The sequence below is a fragment of the Manduca sexta genome, chromosome 26 (assembly GCF_014839805.1).
Source record: "Manduca sexta isolate Smith_Timp_Sample1 chromosome 26, JHU_Msex_v1.0, whole genome shotgun sequence".
Classification (NCBI taxonomy): Eukaryota; Metazoa; Arthropoda; class Insecta; order Lepidoptera; family Sphingidae; genus Manduca; species Manduca sexta.
Genome location: NC_051140.1, coordinates 846,201 through 864,673, shown reverse-complemented (window position 1 = coordinate 864,673; position 18,473 = coordinate 846,201). Strand labels below are relative to the sequence as shown.

Below are 18,473 nucleotides of genomic sequence, written 5' to 3'. Positions count from 1 at the left end.
TAAAACACATTTCATAATGATTGGTCAGAATGATGACGACATGACACGTGTAACGATACGCATCATTCAATGTCATGGCAAATGATTTTGTATTAATAAAGAGTGAAAAATTATAATTATAACCTCTTGTACGAAGTCGGTAAAAGAGAACCCAAACTTTGGACCTGTTGTATATTTCATTTTATCTATTATCATTCCCGCGTAAATAAGTTTTCTTGGGATAGAAAGGGATGCTTTTATTTATTTGTTTGATGACGCGCTAATCTCAGGAACAGCTGGTTCAAATTGATAAATTCTTTTTGTATTGGATAGTCCATTTATCGAGGAAGGCTATAGGCTATATAACATCATGCTGTGACAATAGGAGCGGAGAACAATGAAAAATGTTGTAAAAACGGGGGAAAATTATTCCTTTTGAGAGCGTCCGTTGCGTGTGCTGCGTAAACGGTTAAAGTTACGCAACAACGGCATTGGTCCTCTTAAAAACTTCTAAAAAACTATATTATAAAACAAAGTCCCCCGCCGCATCTTTCTGTCTGTCTGAACGCGATTAACTTAATAACTACCTAACGGATTTTAATGAAATTTGGTAAATAGATAGTTTGAACCCTGGGAAGGACATAGGCTTCTTTCTATCCCAGGAACATATATATTGGGAATTTTATCCCAGCAAACGTTAAGCCAGTAAAAACTTTTTTACCCGAGTGGAACCGCAAGCAAAATCTAGTAATAGTATGTGGTTGGTATGGTAACATGAACGGATCGTCTGGCTAAGACTGTCCAAGATCAGCAACACCAGAACTACGAATTATAAAATAGACACTCTAACAGAATTGCCTAACAACAATGACGGAATAATCTTCAAATAGCGATTTATTATATTTACGCAGACGATCGATATGGTAATAAGTTATATACAATTAGCATGCAGTCTTGAACTATAATTACAATGGCACAAAGCTAGGCTAATATAATATAAACTTATAACAATATATTATGTACATGCATTATGTTAGTAATAAAAAATCCGATAAGATTTCAATTCTTCAATCAGCTCACATATTAAGATCCCTTTCGCAGAGTTATTTCTACTTTTAATTCCACATACAACAGACTCACAGGCACCTTACCTGAAGCTAAACTGCTTACCCCTGATAAAGGCGTGATGTTCTCCCCCCCCCCCTTTCTTCTTATCAGCTATCTCCCATTCATTACCCGAGCACGTGGAAGCGTTCTGCGTTTGGCAGCGAGCCACGCCCGTTCAATGTCAAAGGTGAACGAACCGGCACACGCAATTACTGACAAGCGACCTATTTATATGCTGGATGGTGATGTACTTGGTACTGGAGACTAGTTAGGTAGCAAAGAAGCAAGTGGCTTGCAAGATACTTACAGGTTCTTGTGTGGTTATGGCAAACTTTTTTTATTGCTTTGAATGATGAGACGAGCTTGTCGCTCGCCTGATGGTAACCATCATCCAACACCTTGAAACACCATCTAACACCTTGAATTTTAAGTATTGTTTGGTATTCCACTGCGCTCGCCATCCTGAGACATGAAATGTTAAGTCTTATTATGTCCAGTAGTTACACTGGCTTCAATGTCCTTTAAACAGGAACACAACAGTAACTACACACTGTTGCTTGGCGGCAGAAATTGTCATTGCGGTGGTATCTACCCAGGCGGACTCTTACGTATGAGAGTCCTACCATCAGTAAACTACCCCTGCGTCTCCTGATAGTAAGTGGAGTCGGGACATAGTTTCGAGAGATAATGACCCCTCATCAGTCCTCACATTGTTGAACTGGATATACACAGGCTGATCAATACACTTATGGGGACCAGTATGGGGTTTAATAGGAAAGACCACAAGTCCCTTAGTCTATATTAATATGAGACTGAAGAGTTTGTTTGAACGAACTAATCTCAGGAATTACAAAACCGATTTTTTTTTCACTTATAGGAAGACACATTCTGAATGCTATAGTATATTTATTATCCGGAGAAAATTATTAAATTATGTATTCTGGAATAACTTTTCACCAGGCTAGTGGTGCTATGATCTTATATCAATACCAAAATACCAATCTAATACCAATACCAAAATACAGAAGAATTTGAAGAGTCAGCCTTAAAAAAAATAGGGACGAGTGTGGGTATGGAAATCTCACAAAATACTAAAACTAATTCAGCGAATTGCCATGTTTTGCATCTGAACAAGAGCGTCGCCAGCCGGTGGGCCAGGAGGGAGGGGGGGCGGTGGTTTCAAGTTGATATGGAGAATGAGAAAAGGATGAATTGTAGGTAAAGTCAAGAGCACATATCTCACTTCTCTCTCGCTTTAACAATAACATAGAGCAGAGCGTAATTGAGCGTACGGAATGTTAGGAACGGAGTTTGTTAATTCATTCGAATTTCGAAGCACGGGAATAATCGATCAAGCATGTCAAGTCAAAGAATTAGGACTTCGGTTGCTTTATATTTGGCAACTTTTTTAGAATCTCTATGGGGCAATTGCCCCTCCCTGACCCCCTTGGCGACGCTCTTGCATCTGAGGTAGATAGTGGTCAGAAGTAATAAGATAAGTGTAATGAGATTTTAAAGTGATCTCACGTTACTAAGAAAAATGCCACCTCATGCAGCTTCATTCGGGTTATGTACCATTTATAAATAGAGGAATGTCAACCTAGGGTACCAATCTCAAATGCTAGATGTTGAAAAACAGAGCTGTTCTGTTTTTCAACATCGGGCATTGTAAAAATGTAAAAAATGAAATTGATAATTAATTCAATTGTAAATTTCTAATGTAAAATCCTGTATGTAATAAAGAAGGAAGGAAGGTTATTGCTGGAACAATAATGCATGGAAACAAAAACACAAGTGTAGTATTTATCGCAATATTTTTTCGATATGACCCGTTTGTTAGCCTGGCAAGGGTCTGTTTATAGAAACACACTGGAGTCTTGGGTGAGCGCTTTAGGCACTTTCAACCTTTGGAAGTTAAGCGGCCATGCTGAGGGCAACCTACTAACGAGTTACGAACCTCGGCTCAGAACGGTCATTGGGAGAGGCTGGGAACAGTATCGTAGCTAATTTCAATAAGCTAAAGACAAAATACAATAATGATTTATGTTTACGCGAATGTTAGACATTGAAATTAAACTAATGTTCGGATTCTTTCGCGGTGTTAGTATATTATTTTCTCCCGACGTTTCGAAGACTTTGCTGCCTTCATGGTCACGGGGGGGGGACTGATACAATAATGATAACAAATATTTATTAATCAAATATTTTTATTCGGCATATTCGAATTATTGATTATGAAATGGGTTCCTCAAACCAATGACTGCACGCGTATTGAAATGCGTGTCAAATGTGGCAAACGTGCAATTTGGTAACTCTAGCCGCGCCTAACGTCTTTTCTCCACAGCATGAAAAGTATCAAATTAAAGTTACAAAACTGCGACTCGTTGCTAGATAAAACGTGACCTACAAACCAACTTCTCTTTATTTACTATCAAAGATAGTCAGATTATTTAATACGACATAATGAAAACCTATATAATAATCAACTGTGAGTAATATGTTTATGTTGCTCTTGTGTGCGTATGTAGTGATGCGATTGTGAATCATATCAATAATTTTTATATCGATAACTGTAGATTAAAATTATTATATAGCAACCCATAAGCCATAGATAGTTAAATTATAGCATTAAACGGGGGACTATCTATATTTTTATTATAAATCTATACTATTATATAAATCTGAAGAGTTTGTTTCTTTGAACACGCTAATCTCAGGAACTACTACTCTACTATGAACGCTATGGCCAATAAGAGCGGAACGTCAATGAAAAAACGGGAAACATTTCGACATTTTGAGAGTTTATGCAACGAACATGTATGATAGAATTGTTTCTCTTAAAAAGAACTAAAATATGTATTTTAAAGCAAAGTCCCGCGCCGCATCTGTCTGTCTGTCTAAACGAGATAAAATCAAAAAATACCCAACAGATTTCCGTATAATTTGGTATGGAGATAATTTGAGACCCTGGGAAGGACATAGGCTACTTTCTATCCCGGGAAAATATATAGCGGGACTTTTATCCCGTAAAACTTTTTCACGCCGACAAAGCCGCTAGCAAAAGCTAGTAATATTATACTCAAATTCACGCAATTAATGCGAATGAAATAATTTAATTGAATTTAGTTTTCCGTGCCAAGATAAAACGTCACATTGGAAGGACGTGGGCAGGAAGTTCAGTTCAATTTATGCTATCGATATCACTAGAAGGCACGTCACTATAAGAGCTCGTTGTGGTCCGGTTATCAGCACGTGACTAGTTTGGCCTTTGTGTTTTGTTGTTTGAGGATGACGAGACGCTTCTCTTTGGAGTTCGATTATATGCATTTAGGATTATTAAATGTATTATTTTAAAACTGGTATGGTCCCTGGTTAGTTACATTGCTCGCACTGTATTACATGAAATTTTAACCTAACCTAGCTGCCTATTCTTGAAAAAGGAAAAAGGTATCACGCTATATTATTTCAAAACGTTTAGATTTTTATAAATTGCTAGTTGACCCGACAGACGTTGTCCTGTCTTAACTATGTATGCACGCGCGCAGTCTGTCGATCGCTGACAGTTATTTCAAACCACTGACAGTTATGTAAAATTAATATTGTCGTTAAGTTTTCTTAAATTTTCTAATTTTCCGCGCAATTTTTTGAATTTTTTCTTTCATAAGAACCTTCTCCTGACAATAACAAACACAACAAAAAAAAAATTGTGTGATCGGTCCAGCTGTTCACGCGTGATGCCGTGACCAAGGGAAATAGGGATTCATTTTTATATATATAGATGAGTTAGACTATTAAGTACCATAATTTAGTGCGACATGGTAACAAATCCTAAATGTTTTGACTACTTGATAAAGTGACTTGATCCTTAAAATAGTCTAGAATTTTTTGTTTAACTAAATTCCAATAAAACCATTTGTCAGACCAGATGTCCAGAATTTGGAAAAAAAAAAGAAATCTTGACATTAACTAAACAGAGTTGTTTTTCTATCATTATTTGTCGTAGTTGCAAAAAGGCTCCAGATATAGGAAAAAAGGCTAAAAGAAATCTTGACAGTAACTAAACACAGTTATATTTATACAAAAATGTCGCTCAATACTGCTAAAGCAGTTAGAAGGTACAAAAATAATATATCGATGCTTGAAAGGCAATTACATCTAAGCGACAAGCAGGAAATTTGGAGTAAAGTGATTTAAAAGTATATTAAGAGAATTCATAATTAATCTATTTCCTCTATAGAAAAGTAGTGTCTAATGATATTAAAATTGTCTTAGGGCTACAAAACCTAGATCAAACGACGCAAAAAATCTGGTGATTCCAAATACAGTGAAAACCGGTTACGACTTCGAGGGGATCATCGAATCTGGACGCTATATGCGATAGTAGTCGTTATAAACGATAGGCTTCTTATATGCATTCGTTTAAAATCACCTTACTAATTAGTCGTTGTAACCGGTGCGTCGCTATAACCGGTTTCTACTGTATTGATAACTAATTTTTGTTTTTTTTTGTCACTTAGATATAATTGCCCCTGAAGCGTCGATATATGTATATACTCAGACCTTTTTTAAGTGATGTTAAGCGAAGTGAAAGTTATAGAACAGCCAATAGCCTTTTTTGGCATTTTTTTTTTTTTGGGACGCTAATTCTCAAATGTTGTAAGTCCACAATTTTTTGTACCTTTCGTGTACTTTTTAATGTTTTTTTTTTATATTCTCGAAATTTCCTTTGGGGCATTGTTTCTCTTAGCGTGGCCCCACAAAAATAGTCCTGTATATACTTATGTTTCAAATCAAGTATTATCAAAGCGACAGACAATATGTTTTAAATAGACACATTATCGAGACTGCTTGGACTATAATCAATGTTATGACGTAAAACCAAGTGAATTATTAACTGCGGCCATGACTCATTTGTATGGGAAAATTATAATGGAAAAATAACTATTGAAGTAGCTAATTCTTAAGTCTTAAACGACAATAGCCTAGGGAACGGACTGCTGAGAAGAATGTCCGTAAGTACAAAACCCACGGCAAAGTGTCCCCACTCAGAGGCGGCCTTTGGGGGAGGCGAACCGGGCAACCGCCTGGGGCCTCGCGCTTACAGAGGCCTCACGCGGTGCCTCGCAGGACCTTTTTTTACGTTCTTACCGACGAAACTGTTAAAACAGGGGAACGTTGTTTTACTCTGCGCGGGGCCTCGCGTCTGTTTATTTTTGCTTTCGCTTGGGGCCTTGCGTCGTTTAGGGGCGCCACTGTCCTCACTACACCTGATGGTAAGTGGAGTGGGTCCAATAGAATGTCGACTGACGAGAGATGCTTATCCCTCGGCAGTTGACACAATTATGCCGTCCTGTTAGAACCGGATACATACAGGCTGATCCCGGAACGCGACACACTTACATGGGCCACTATGGCGGGTTTTAACACATTGTGTGCTGTCGCTGTTCGAACAGATTTAAATATATCCTACCACCAGCAAATCAATATGTATCAAAATGTGGCACGCATTTTATGATACCGAGTGGTGAAACTCGCCGATACTCGGGGAACACTAATCTATCTTTATCCTGCAACGAAATTAATTAAACAGAAAGATAGGGAGGAGTTGGAAATATTAATTGTCCACTTCCGTAGCAAAGCGTGAGACAAAATAATGAACGAAGAAGGCATTTTAACTTCAAGTATTTGACATTTACAACTAGAATGCTAGTTGTAAAGCACCACGGATTACAATTATTTGAAAGGATCCTAATTCCTATCATAAGATCTGTTAGGCTTCTAAATTGATGTGAAGAGTAGCATTTACTTATAAATTTTGATACAGGCCCGTATTCTTTAGTTTCCACTAACGGAAACAGGCCGTGCTCGCCCGCAAGGACACGCAATGCTCAATAAAACGCAGATGCAGATCTCGTATCGTTAGGTGCGGGCGCATGTGTGGGGTTTCCTCTGACCTTGTCGCTTGCTTACAGGATTAATGACTATAACCACAACTACACGTGTCTCCGTGTGACGCACGGAAACAAATATATAACCGACTTCGATGCCAATCGCTAACTTTTCAAATAGCAATTGAGTTTCTTGCCCGTTCTCTGGAGCACTAACGTCCTATTCTGTCTGTAGAGGCGAATCCTTTTTACAATAACGGTCGTTCTATTCTAAGACGAGCTTCGGTAGCTGTATGGGGAAGAGAGTGAAAACATTATTTATTTACTTATACGGCCATTAAAGCTGTCTTTCAATTATAATGCCCGGATTGCAAAAAGACGGATATATCCCCGTAGATGGAATAAACCTCCCTGACATACATGTACTAGTTGTGCCCGCGGCTTTGCTCGCGTGGATAACAGTGTGTCACAAGATTTTCCCGCATAAATTTCGATCCACGAGATTTTTTACAACCTCTTTAACAGTAGTCGTTATATTTCAGTCAATTTACATAAAACCGGAATGTATTATAAACTTAAATCTTTCTCAAGATTTTCACTATATTCTAGTAAAAACCGTACAAAAATCCGTTCAGTAGATTTTCAGAAAATCGATCACATACAGACAGACAGCTTTTGGGGACTTTGTTTAAAAGCGTTTGCCAAATCGGTGAATAAATGATTCAGTTCTGAAGCAAGATAAAAACACACATTACACGTTGAATTGATAACCTCTTTTGAAGTCAGTCCAATCTTCTCAAACGAGACGTTATTAATGACGTATCTAAAGATTCCCGCAACATCCCACAGCTCGTCAGATCAGTATCGCTTCTGACACGCAATTGTCTTGTTATGCCGATTGAGACCTCTGTACCCTCAATGGAAGGACGCGGACAGGATATTCGCAATATCACGCGTAGTAGGTGTAAATCAACAGTTGCATAATGGTTTTGTTTTTATGCAACTGAAGACGAACAGACCAGATGGTAACCTGGTGGTACATGGTAACAGATTTGCGTTGATAGCTTTGCGCCATTTTGTTGAAAGAAATTGACAAAACTTGCATATGTTAACCTGCGCGTCGTTTTCCGGCCTGTCATTTTATAAAAATATATCTTATCGACAGCAAGATCCTGGAGGAAAGTTGGAAGGGGATATCTGGGGAAGGAAGTGTAGGGGAAGGTCAAGGAACCCTTTTAGGATAGAAGGAGAGGAGAAGACCCGGTAACGTTCGCGAGCTTTTATAGACCTCGATGTGGATTGGCAACCATGAGATTAACACACTGAACTGTCTGCCTAGGGCCGCGACAAATTGTGACGTGAAATCCCAACCCTCAAGTTGTCAAGCCTCAGCCCTGGGCTATGAAGGCATCTACGCTGGAGTATTAACTAGAACAATACGTCAAATTAAATGCAAATTATTTCGTGACCTATTTACATGACATGGGGTTAAGGAGGAATCAATTAACCTAAATCAAATTACTATTGTTTTAAAATTAGTGATCTGTCGATTTACGCGAAACAGTTAAAAAGAATTGGCTTGGTGTACAATCTATTTTGCTTTCTAGGTTTCCGCAAAAGAAACCTTTATAAGATCACTGTGTTAACCATCTGGCCGTCTTTCTGTTAAGACCATTTCTCTGAAACACATAGAGGTATCTAGGTGTTGATATCAAAGACTCCGGTCTACGGTATCTCTTACCTGTGGAACAATCAAACTTATAATCAATGCGATCAAAAGATATGACCGTTTATGTCGCATACTTTGCGATCAGAAGGGTATCAGAATCTATAGGGCTTACTTTCTGTTGACCTGGAATCATGAAAGGCAAGAACGAATGTCTTGCAGAACGTGTAAAGGAAAAACACCGTAAATAAGTACATTAATAACCAAAAAAGCAAATTTACTATTACAAACTTATTATTTGCAGTTGATGCAATAACGGTCTCTAAGGATCGAATGACAAAATTAAGTTTGTTCATTCTGAACTCATACATACTAAGATACCTTGCCTACAAGTTTGTACGGAACTCTCGGTGCGCGGGTCCAACTCGCACATATTTTTTTTTATTCTGGCTTGGCAAAGAATACCGGTCCAGCCTAATTAACCTCTTTGACCTTGCGATACAATTCATTAGATCAAGACTTATAATTATACTATTACGTAGGTATACAATTCGGATCAGTATCTACACAATATATTTAACACCCCAAGGGCTATTTTTGTGCACTTGGACTTCACACCAAATGTACTAATGCACTGGGGGACATTTGTCTCAGCCCTAGACGCACAGTTCAGTGTGTAAATCTCATAGTTGCTAACACACTGAAGTATAAAACGGCTCGCAAACATTTCCCTTCTCCCATCCCAGGAAATGCCCATTCTTGCCACACTATTACTTCTCCCATTTTCATCCTCTCGCCTCACGTACGCCGCTGCGGAATCCAAGCTAAGCAAGTGGTCCCCACTTGTATCCCGTTAGCACAGTAACCCTCCCTCCCAAAATACATGTGGCGGCACAATTAGTATACACCGCCATCTTGTCATCATCACTGGAACTGCGAGATGAATATATCGTAAATTGGGAAATAATACCCAATAATCACACTAGCGGCGATAGCCTAGTTGGGTGTGGAACGGACTGCGAAGACGAATGTGCGCAGGTTCAAAACCCAAGGGCACACACCTCTGACTTTTCTAAAATCATGTGTGTGTTCTTTGTGAATTCATCGTTCGCTTTAACGGTGAAGGAAAACATCGTGAGGAAACCTGCACATCTGAGAAGTTCTCTATAGGAATTTCGAAGGTGTGTGAAGCCTACCAATCCGCACTAGGCCAGCGTGGTGGACTAAGGCCTAATCCCTCTCAGTAGTAGAGGAGGCCCGTGCTCAGCAGTGGGCAAGTATATAATACAGGGCTGATATTATTATTATTTATTATTAATCACACTAGATGGCGATAGACAATCCTGAATTCCGGCAGCAGATTGCGCGACCCGTAGTATACATCATCTCCGATCAACTGTCTCAAATAGGAACCGTCAGAGGGGCCGCGGCCAGTGCAACATCTGCCTGACTGGAGTTCTTCCCTTCTATAGAGGGACGCAACCATCTGTTCCTCTACAACGGCGTCTGCCTATACGCCGATATTTGACAATGTTGTATCATAATGTTTAATATTGTTCGCAGGCGATGGTGCGTGTCCTGCTTGTGGAGTACAGCGACGGTGCTGCTGCATCGGCTGGTGACGGCACAGCTCCCGCAAATAGCTGGTGAGTCTCAATGCTAATGGGATCAGGGGCCCAGAAGCAACCAGAAGGTAGACAGATCGACTACCTCGGTGGCTTAGTTATATTGCGTGCGTGACGTCTCAGGTTAGATGGGATCAGGGGCCCAGAAGCAACCAGAAGGTAGACAGATCGACTACCTCGGTGGCTTAGTTATATTGCGTGCGTGACGTCTCAAGTTAGATGGGATCAGGGGCCCAGAAGCAACCAGAAGGTAGACAGATCGACTACCTCGGTGGCTTAGTTATATTGCGTGCGTGACGTCTCGGGTTAGGATTCCAGGTCGAACCAAAAACAAAAAAAAACATTGGGTTTTTTCATATTAAAAATTACTCTAGATTCTACGTTCTAATTGACCAGCAATCAATTCTGTCTTAAATTAGGTTGATCTAGTCATAAATATTACACCTAACAATATCGTGATGGCATAACCCAAAACTGCACCCATAGTTGTCAGTTTTATCATGATGAATACATTCCCAGCCCACTTCGCTGTATCTTGCACAGGAATTAAGATTTCCGATAAAACTACTTAACCTGTTTTGAGCGCAGTGGATTTTTTAGATAATTCAAACTGTATTTTTATCTTAGTAGGTTAGAGTACAAGTTGTTTTTACGATTAAATTGTTTGTTTATTATCGGATTAAGAAACCACTCCTTGCAAATTATTCATGGGTTGACCAAGCCTGTTCTACAAATCTGTAATAATAGGGGACCGGCCTATGCTTGATTTTGTCCATTATTCTATATGTAATGGTTAATAATATGAAAAAGAAGTACTCCTGCGAAAACTGCATAAAAATTGGTTAAAAAAATGAGCGAGTAATTCATATTTAAAATATTGTAATGTGCAGAAGTGGGCGCGATGTGGGGATATCGCTACATCTTTTTCTTTCGCACGCGTCGTAATTCCCGATGACGTCACATGTGGATATTTCATCTCTTTTCTGTTTCTTGTTAATTACCCCTTCCACCGAAATTCAAAATTTATAACTTGTTGATTTTTTACCGGATTTTTAAAAGTACCTTCTGTGTTATAATTTATATTATGTAAATATTTGATAAAAGTAAAGAACAAAAATGAGTCCGGTGCCCTATTATAGCTTTTGTTATTTTAATCTCAGCATCGAAGCCTCCGCCAAAGTCTTCAAAGCCGCGCGTGGCCGGCAAAGACCACCTCCACCCTGAGCCTAAAGTGGAGTGCGTGGTGCTTCATGAGCCCGAGGAAACCACGCTTGACGTCATCTTCGTGCATGGGCTGTATGGTAAGATCTAACATTGATCAAAAACCAGTCGAAATAAGTTTAAAATGCTTTTGAAGCCAGTGTAACAACTGGACATAATAAGACTTAACATCTCATATCTCAGATGGCTAACGCAGTAGAATACCAAACAATACTTTGTAATTCAAGGTTTTGGATGGTGTATCTACTGTTTATAGGCAGTCGTGTCGCTTTCCATCAGGCAAACAGCAAGCTCGTCTCGTCATTTAAAACAATAGCAAGAAAAGTAATCTTTCAAAGACCAGATGATCAGAGAAACGATAATGTAAAATTTGACATAAAAATCGATGCCTTCGTAGATATAAAACAGTAGATTGGTCGGAATGATCAGTAAGATCAGAATATCCTGATGTTTGAATATGGTTATTCTTCAAAGTGAAAGTACGAAATACCTAAATAAAACCCCTCATATTGAAAGCAAATTTCTTTGCCTACACGCTAAACGTAAAAAACAAATTGCTAAATATATCAAGAAAATAAATCCTTATTTCAGGTTCCCTAGGAAACACTTGGCGTCAAGGCGACTGGAAATCCAAATACAAATTGGACCCGAACTTAGTTCCCCTACGCGACCACGGATCCACCTCTTGCATCTGTCCCCAAAACGACTCGAACAACGATAACATATGTAAAATAAACGAATTTACATACAGAGCGGAAATTAATGAATCCGAGGTCACATTCGAAAACATAAATGAGAAGTTAAGAAAGATATTGCCCAACGAAAACTTATTGATTACGGAGAAATTTTACAACAACACCTTATTGGATAATGAAATGGAAAATTACGAGACACAAGCGAAGTTCGTTCGAGATATGTTTCAGAAGGAAAATAAGGAGACGGATGAGACGAGACATCACGGCAACAAATGCGAATGTCATGAAATGAATGAGTGTATGTGCAGTAATGCGAAGAAATGCGAAGCGGGGTGTGGGTGTGTGTGTGACGAGTGCTACTCCACGTGTTGGCCAAAGGATTGGATCAAAGTCGACTTCCCTGGTGCGAGGGTGATATCTATTAACTACACCAGTGATCCTTATTTGTGGCGGCCGCTGTGGATTAGAGGGAATAAGAGGTGAGTGGAAACAATACTGGTGAAATTAATGCTAAACGATCAAATGAAGAAAATTAATCATTTTACATTCAGGTTAATCGATATCCAAGTAATTATGAAGTTAATTGAACTCAATAAAGACGAATATAAAATGTACTCTTTAACAGTTTTAAACAAATTCATCGTAAAAATTATTTGATGTTTGCCGTTCTTCTATACATCAGTACAATTTGAATACAATATTAAGTCACTTCAACTCCTGAAAGCCAGAATCAGCAGTGGCACGCATTTTATAACACCGAGCGTTGAAGCTCGCCGAGTCTCAAGGAACACTAATATGGCATTATCCCGCGACGAAATTTAATCAAATAGAAATACAGTCGAATCCGTTTATAATGACATCGAAAGGAATTGACAAACACGTCATAATAAGCGGACGTCATACAAAGCGTTTTGTGAAAAAAATACATTTTTATGTAAATAGTATGCATGTATTTAAGTACTTTAATAAAGAAACATAGTAACTTATAAAATAAAAATTGCACGTAATAAGTACATACCTATGTATGTATGTATGTACATAAAAGTTATATTTTTAATGTAAGTAATCTGTAATTTTTGTCTGCTTTTGTTTTTTTATTTTATTGTAAAACAGTCTCTAATACTATTGTGTATAGAAGACATCGCTATGTCAATTACTCACTGAGATTGAAAACAAAACGAGCCACGTGCCGAACGTCGTCGGGAATCAAGGAACATTACTGAAGGCGTAAAGAATCATGTCGGTCATTATAACCGGACATAATTTATTAAAAGGGGTCACAATAAGCGACATGTCACTGTAAGGGAAGTCATTATATACGACTTTTTTTATAAAGAATCTTATATGAAAACCAAACTTCGTAGTGTAATTATGTCATAATAAGAGGTTGGTCAATATAGGCAGAGTCATAATAAACGGATTATACTGTATAGGAAGCAGTTGGAAATATTAATCGAAAAAAAACATATATATGTACTGAGTCTTAATAAAAGTACCTTTAAATACTTTAAAATCAATTTTGTATTTTGTACCAGGTTGCGGCTCCACGAGAGAGCTGACCAGATGATGGCCCAACTCCTTGCGATGGGCGTGGGCAAGAAGCCGATCATCTGGGTCGGACACTCCAAGGGCGGGCTATTCATCAAGCAGATATACTGTGACGGTAGGTAGGATATAAAAAAAATGTAAAAAGCAATGATAGGTGTGTCATTAAAAGTCTGGCAACTCCTTTTGTTTTCATGTAGTCACAATCATCCATTTGGTCACATTATTTGTTGTGACTGTAATGTATAGAGTGTTGGAGAGGTTGAGAGAGGGTCCGCTATTTGATAGGCAACTATAATTTTAATAATGTTTTTAATAACCAGATTACTTCTTCGAGATTGCTTAATTTCGTTAAACTTGAATTTCTTCCTTAAATTTGATCAGTTGAATATTTTTTTAAGATATAAAACTCAATCTCAATTATTCTTGCCCCCTGGGATTCAAACCCAGGACCTCAGCTATACCTACAAATGGTATCATCAAGATTTCTCCTATAACTTAATATTTTCTTTCCAGCATACGAGGCGCATTTGAAACTAAACCAAAACAAACCTTTAGACAATAACGGAAACCAAGACAATAACCAAATGAACGACAATAACAATGTTTTTAAACAAATAGATATTGTCGACAATAATTTTAATAAAGTAGATTGTGATACAAATAGTAATAGTGATGAAGTGGTGAATAACAATGTGATAAACGGTGATAACTTAGAAGGCTTGGTTAAGGAAGTAGGAGATGCGGAGTCTTCAAATATTGAAGGTAAGTTACTTAACCACTTTACGGTATTTTCATGTCATGGCGCTAGTATTTGCAACAAAACTAAAAACATTATTTATATTTTACCAGGCCAGTATTTTGACACTCTTTGTATCAAAAACATTTTTGCATGCTCAGGATCTAGAATTTTTTTGTATCACCAACTTGATAAACTACCTTCACTGCGCATGTTGGTAAATGAAGAAGCCGAAAAAATTTCGATCGACATGATATAAACATCTCTACATCGGCACAGTTATGCCTGCTTAATTACTTCTTTAGGATCCACTTGATGGACTTGAAGTTGTAGAAAGTATGGATCACGTATGTTGACAAACTGTTCCACAGCTTAACGATGCGGTTGAAATAGAATAAAATCTCTAACCAGCAGTTTATAGGCAAATGCTTCAAACAAAATTAATTTACTCACCTTCTCTCACGTTCTAGAAGAAACCCAAATCCGAGCGAACCTGTGGAGCAACAGCGCAGGGTTTATGTTCTACTCGGTGCCGCACCGAGGCTCGCCGCTCGCCGACATCAAGACGCCCATCACTGCGAGGAGTATCGAACTGCTGGAAATTAGCAAAGGTGAGAGTTTCTAACTTCCCTCTTACGTTTTGTTTGGATGGATTTCACACAAGATGTTAAAACTCGCCTAGTGGGCCATATAATAGTGTCGCGTTCCGTGATCAACCTGTGTATACCCGGTTTTAACAAGCCGGCATAATTGTGTCGACTGTCGTAGGGTAATCATCTCTCGTCATTTTATTGAATATTCTAATTTATATTCTCTGTGAATTTATCGTTCGCTTCAACGGTGAAGGACAACATCGTGAGGAAACCTGCACATCTGAGAAATTCTCTATAGGAATTTCGAAGGTGTGTGAAGTCTACCAATCCGCACTAGGCCAGCGTGGTGGACTAAGGCCTAATCCCTCTCAGTAGTAGAGGAGGCCCGTGCTCAGCAGTGGGCAAGTATATAAATACTGGGCTGATATTATTATTAACGTATTGTATTAAGTTAGTTATAAGGGCAGTCAAATAAAGCCTGAAACCATCAACACGTCACATACATTCATCATCCATTACACTAGAACTTCACTACAATGTTGTCTGTCCGCAGACTGCGCGCTGGTGCTGTCGCTGCAGGAGCGGTGGCTGGTGGCGACGCGGGGCTCCCGGCCGCTGGTCCGCAGCCTCGTGGAGACGGGCCGCACGCTCATGTCCGTGCTGTGGCTGAGGATAGTGAGCGTGGACTCCGCTGGTCAGTATACGGTTTTACACTAATGTCCTAAATCACCTATCTTATATTTAGTTTCAGCTTGAATCATTGTTTAATTTTCGGTTTGATAGATGGCGCTGTCGACAAGACTTGATGAAAGGTAGTTTAAATAAAATGCGGTCTGTGACAGGACATCTGCCGGGCCTAATAATAGTGAATGTAATTAATCATTTTAATTTTGTGTTTTATTGCTTTGAACGACGAGACGAGCTTGCCGTTCGCCTGATGGTAAGCGATACATCCGCCCATAAACAGTAGAAACACCATCCAACACCTTGAATTACCAAGTATTGTTTGGTATTCCACTACGCTCGCCATCCTGAGACATGAGATGTAGTCTTATTATGTTTAGTAGTTACACTGGTTACAATGTCCTTCAAACCGCAAAAAAACAGTGACTGCACACTGCTGCTTGGCAGAAATAGACATTGTGGTGGTACCTAACTAGGTGGACTCATATAAGACACCTACTACCAGTAAATAAAGATCTAATCTTAAGTTTATCTGCCAACAGATGCCGGTATAGGCTCACTGAGCGGAGTGTCGGTGGACCATCGGGAGATCTGCAAGCCATCCAGCAGGAACTGTCTGCTATACAAAGAACTGACGGACCTCATACGCGCTGCTCTTAATAAATGTGGCTGCCGATAACTCGCTATACGCCAAATATAAGGCCAAGTTGTTGATTAGACAGGCACGGATCCAAGGCGAGTGGTGGGGCCCAAACGTTTCAGTTTATTTAATTTGAAATACTTTTTACACATCCCATCTCACGATCAATAAATGATGTCCTAACTTAACTACAAGATAATCATTTTTAACAAGGCGTTAAAATCCGCCTTAGTGGCCTTCATAAGTGTGTCTCGTTCATGGATCAGCCTGTGTGTATCCAGTTCCAACAGACCGGCATAATTATGTCGACTGTCGAGAAGTCATCTCTCGTCAGTCAACATTCTATTGGACTCGACTTAACATTAGGTACAGTAGTGAATTTGCCGCGCTTGTCCAAAAAAAATACGAAGTAAAATATTTAAGAATTTTATTGAAACCACATTGAAGCTATAAAGGACAGACCAAGAAAAACGTATAGAAAGAGCGTAAGAAAAAACTTATATAAATTTATTTGATAATTGTGCCAAACTGAAATGACTTGCAGCGCTCAAGATATTTGATATAAAAAATAGCAAAGCTAAATGAATAACTCTTACTGCGTAAGTCTTATAAATTTTGGGCTCAATATATGGCTATTAAGGTTAGAAATCGTCGGGACAGGGCTGTACTCAGACTTTTCCAATTAAAATTTGATAAATTTATGATTTTATTTTTTGGAAATATAGCACTTATGAGCACTTATTAGCACTTTCTAGCTATTGCTGTTTGGGACCTATACAGGAGTGTTTTATAACTCTTTCAAAAAGATGTCCTAAAATATACCGTTCTTTGAATTTAATAGAAAATGTGAAAATAATTAAAAAGGAAAATGGGGTACTTGCCCAAACTCCGCACTAACCTGATAAAATGGCTAGGCTGATTCCTTATTATACAAATAATAATTATGTACAGTCAGCAACATAATTAGCTTAACAAATTCAAATTTATATTTTTTGAAATTTGCTAATGCGTGTGTTCGTCCCACTAGATCTGGTTTTACTGTATTCTATTCGTTACCATATTGTGTATAAAGATACCTCAAATCATATTCTACGCCCTGTCTGTCCGCGTACTCTTGTTATGCATTCCTGACCATATTTATGTGTATGTAAACTATATTTTTCTACTGACCATGAATGTCATTTAAACTTCTATCAAAAGCGAATAATGTATAACATTAAAAACCATTCTATACGACACTTAAAGACAATTATATCTAAGCGACAAATTTACCAAAAATGAATTATTTAAATATTTGTAATCGCCAGATTTTTCGCGTCGTTTGATCTAGGTTTGTAGCTTTAGGGCAATTTTATTATCAGTAGACTATATTTTTATAAAGTAAAATAGCTTTTGCTCGCGACTTCGACCATGTGAAGTTTTCCTGGGTAAAAGTCCTGCTATTTATGTTCCCGGGAGAGAAAGTAGCCTATAACCTTCCCAGGGTCTTAAACTATCTCCATACCAAATTTCATAAAAATCCGTTCAGTAGATTTTGAGAAAATGAACCTTTATTTTATTATAATATGTATAAATAGTTTACTATGAAATTTATAATTAAAATCAAAAGTAAATCGCTGTACTCAAAAGTTTATTTATTTATTTACACTCTTTATTGAAAATTAAGTTAGATAAAAAAAGCAACAATCAACGTGTCGCTTAGAAATAATTGCCTTTCAAGCCTTAAATTGACTTAAACCGCACTATCACTATTCATTCTAGAACTGAATGTTGAAAACGATAGTTGTTTATTTTACGTTGGATTATATTTTTAACTTAGTTATATGAAGACAATTTTAATTCCATTTGTACTAGACATAAATGTTTATTAATGTCCATCACAAAAGTATTTTTAGCACCATTTTGTGAAAATCAAGTCTATTTGACGTATTTTAATATGGTTATTTAAATATATCAAACTAAATGTTTATCTGGAAAAGCTCATGACAGTAAAACGTGCCGAGATGTTACCGAATGTTACTGTTAAACTAAATTTATTGTATCAATAAATGTTATTACTTAAATATTTTGTTTTATTCTTACATCTATTGT

General features: G+C 38.1%; 1 protein-coding gene across 3 annotated transcripts in view; it reads left to right on the top strand.

Annotated features, from left to right (window-relative positions):
* The window catches only part of LOC115447151, a 36,923-nt gene extending 18,478 nt beyond the window's left edge, over window positions 1–18,445 (top strand). For 2 of the 3 annotated variants that reach the window (XM_037443438.1, XM_030174111.2), the window contains exons 3-10: window positions 10,204–10,286; window positions 11,426–11,566; window positions 12,078–12,660; window positions 13,717–13,844; window positions 14,243–14,491; window positions 14,936–15,076; window positions 15,612–15,752; window positions 16,285–18,445. In XM_037443438.1, the coding sequence (XP_037299335.1) occupies window positions 10,204–10,286; window positions 11,426–11,566; window positions 12,078–12,660; window positions 13,717–13,844; window positions 14,243–14,491; window positions 14,936–15,076; window positions 15,612–15,752; window positions 16,285–16,421 (1,603 nt within the window). In that variant the 3' untranslated portion in view covers window positions 16,422–18,445. The remainder of the gene's footprint in view (window positions 1–10,203; window positions 10,287–11,425; window positions 11,567–12,077; window positions 12,661–13,716; window positions 13,845–14,242; window positions 14,492–14,935; window positions 15,077–15,611; window positions 15,753–16,284) is intronic. The other variant, XM_030174112.2, reaches the window with a different exon arrangement.
* Window positions 18,446–18,473: the final 28 nt, after the last annotated feature.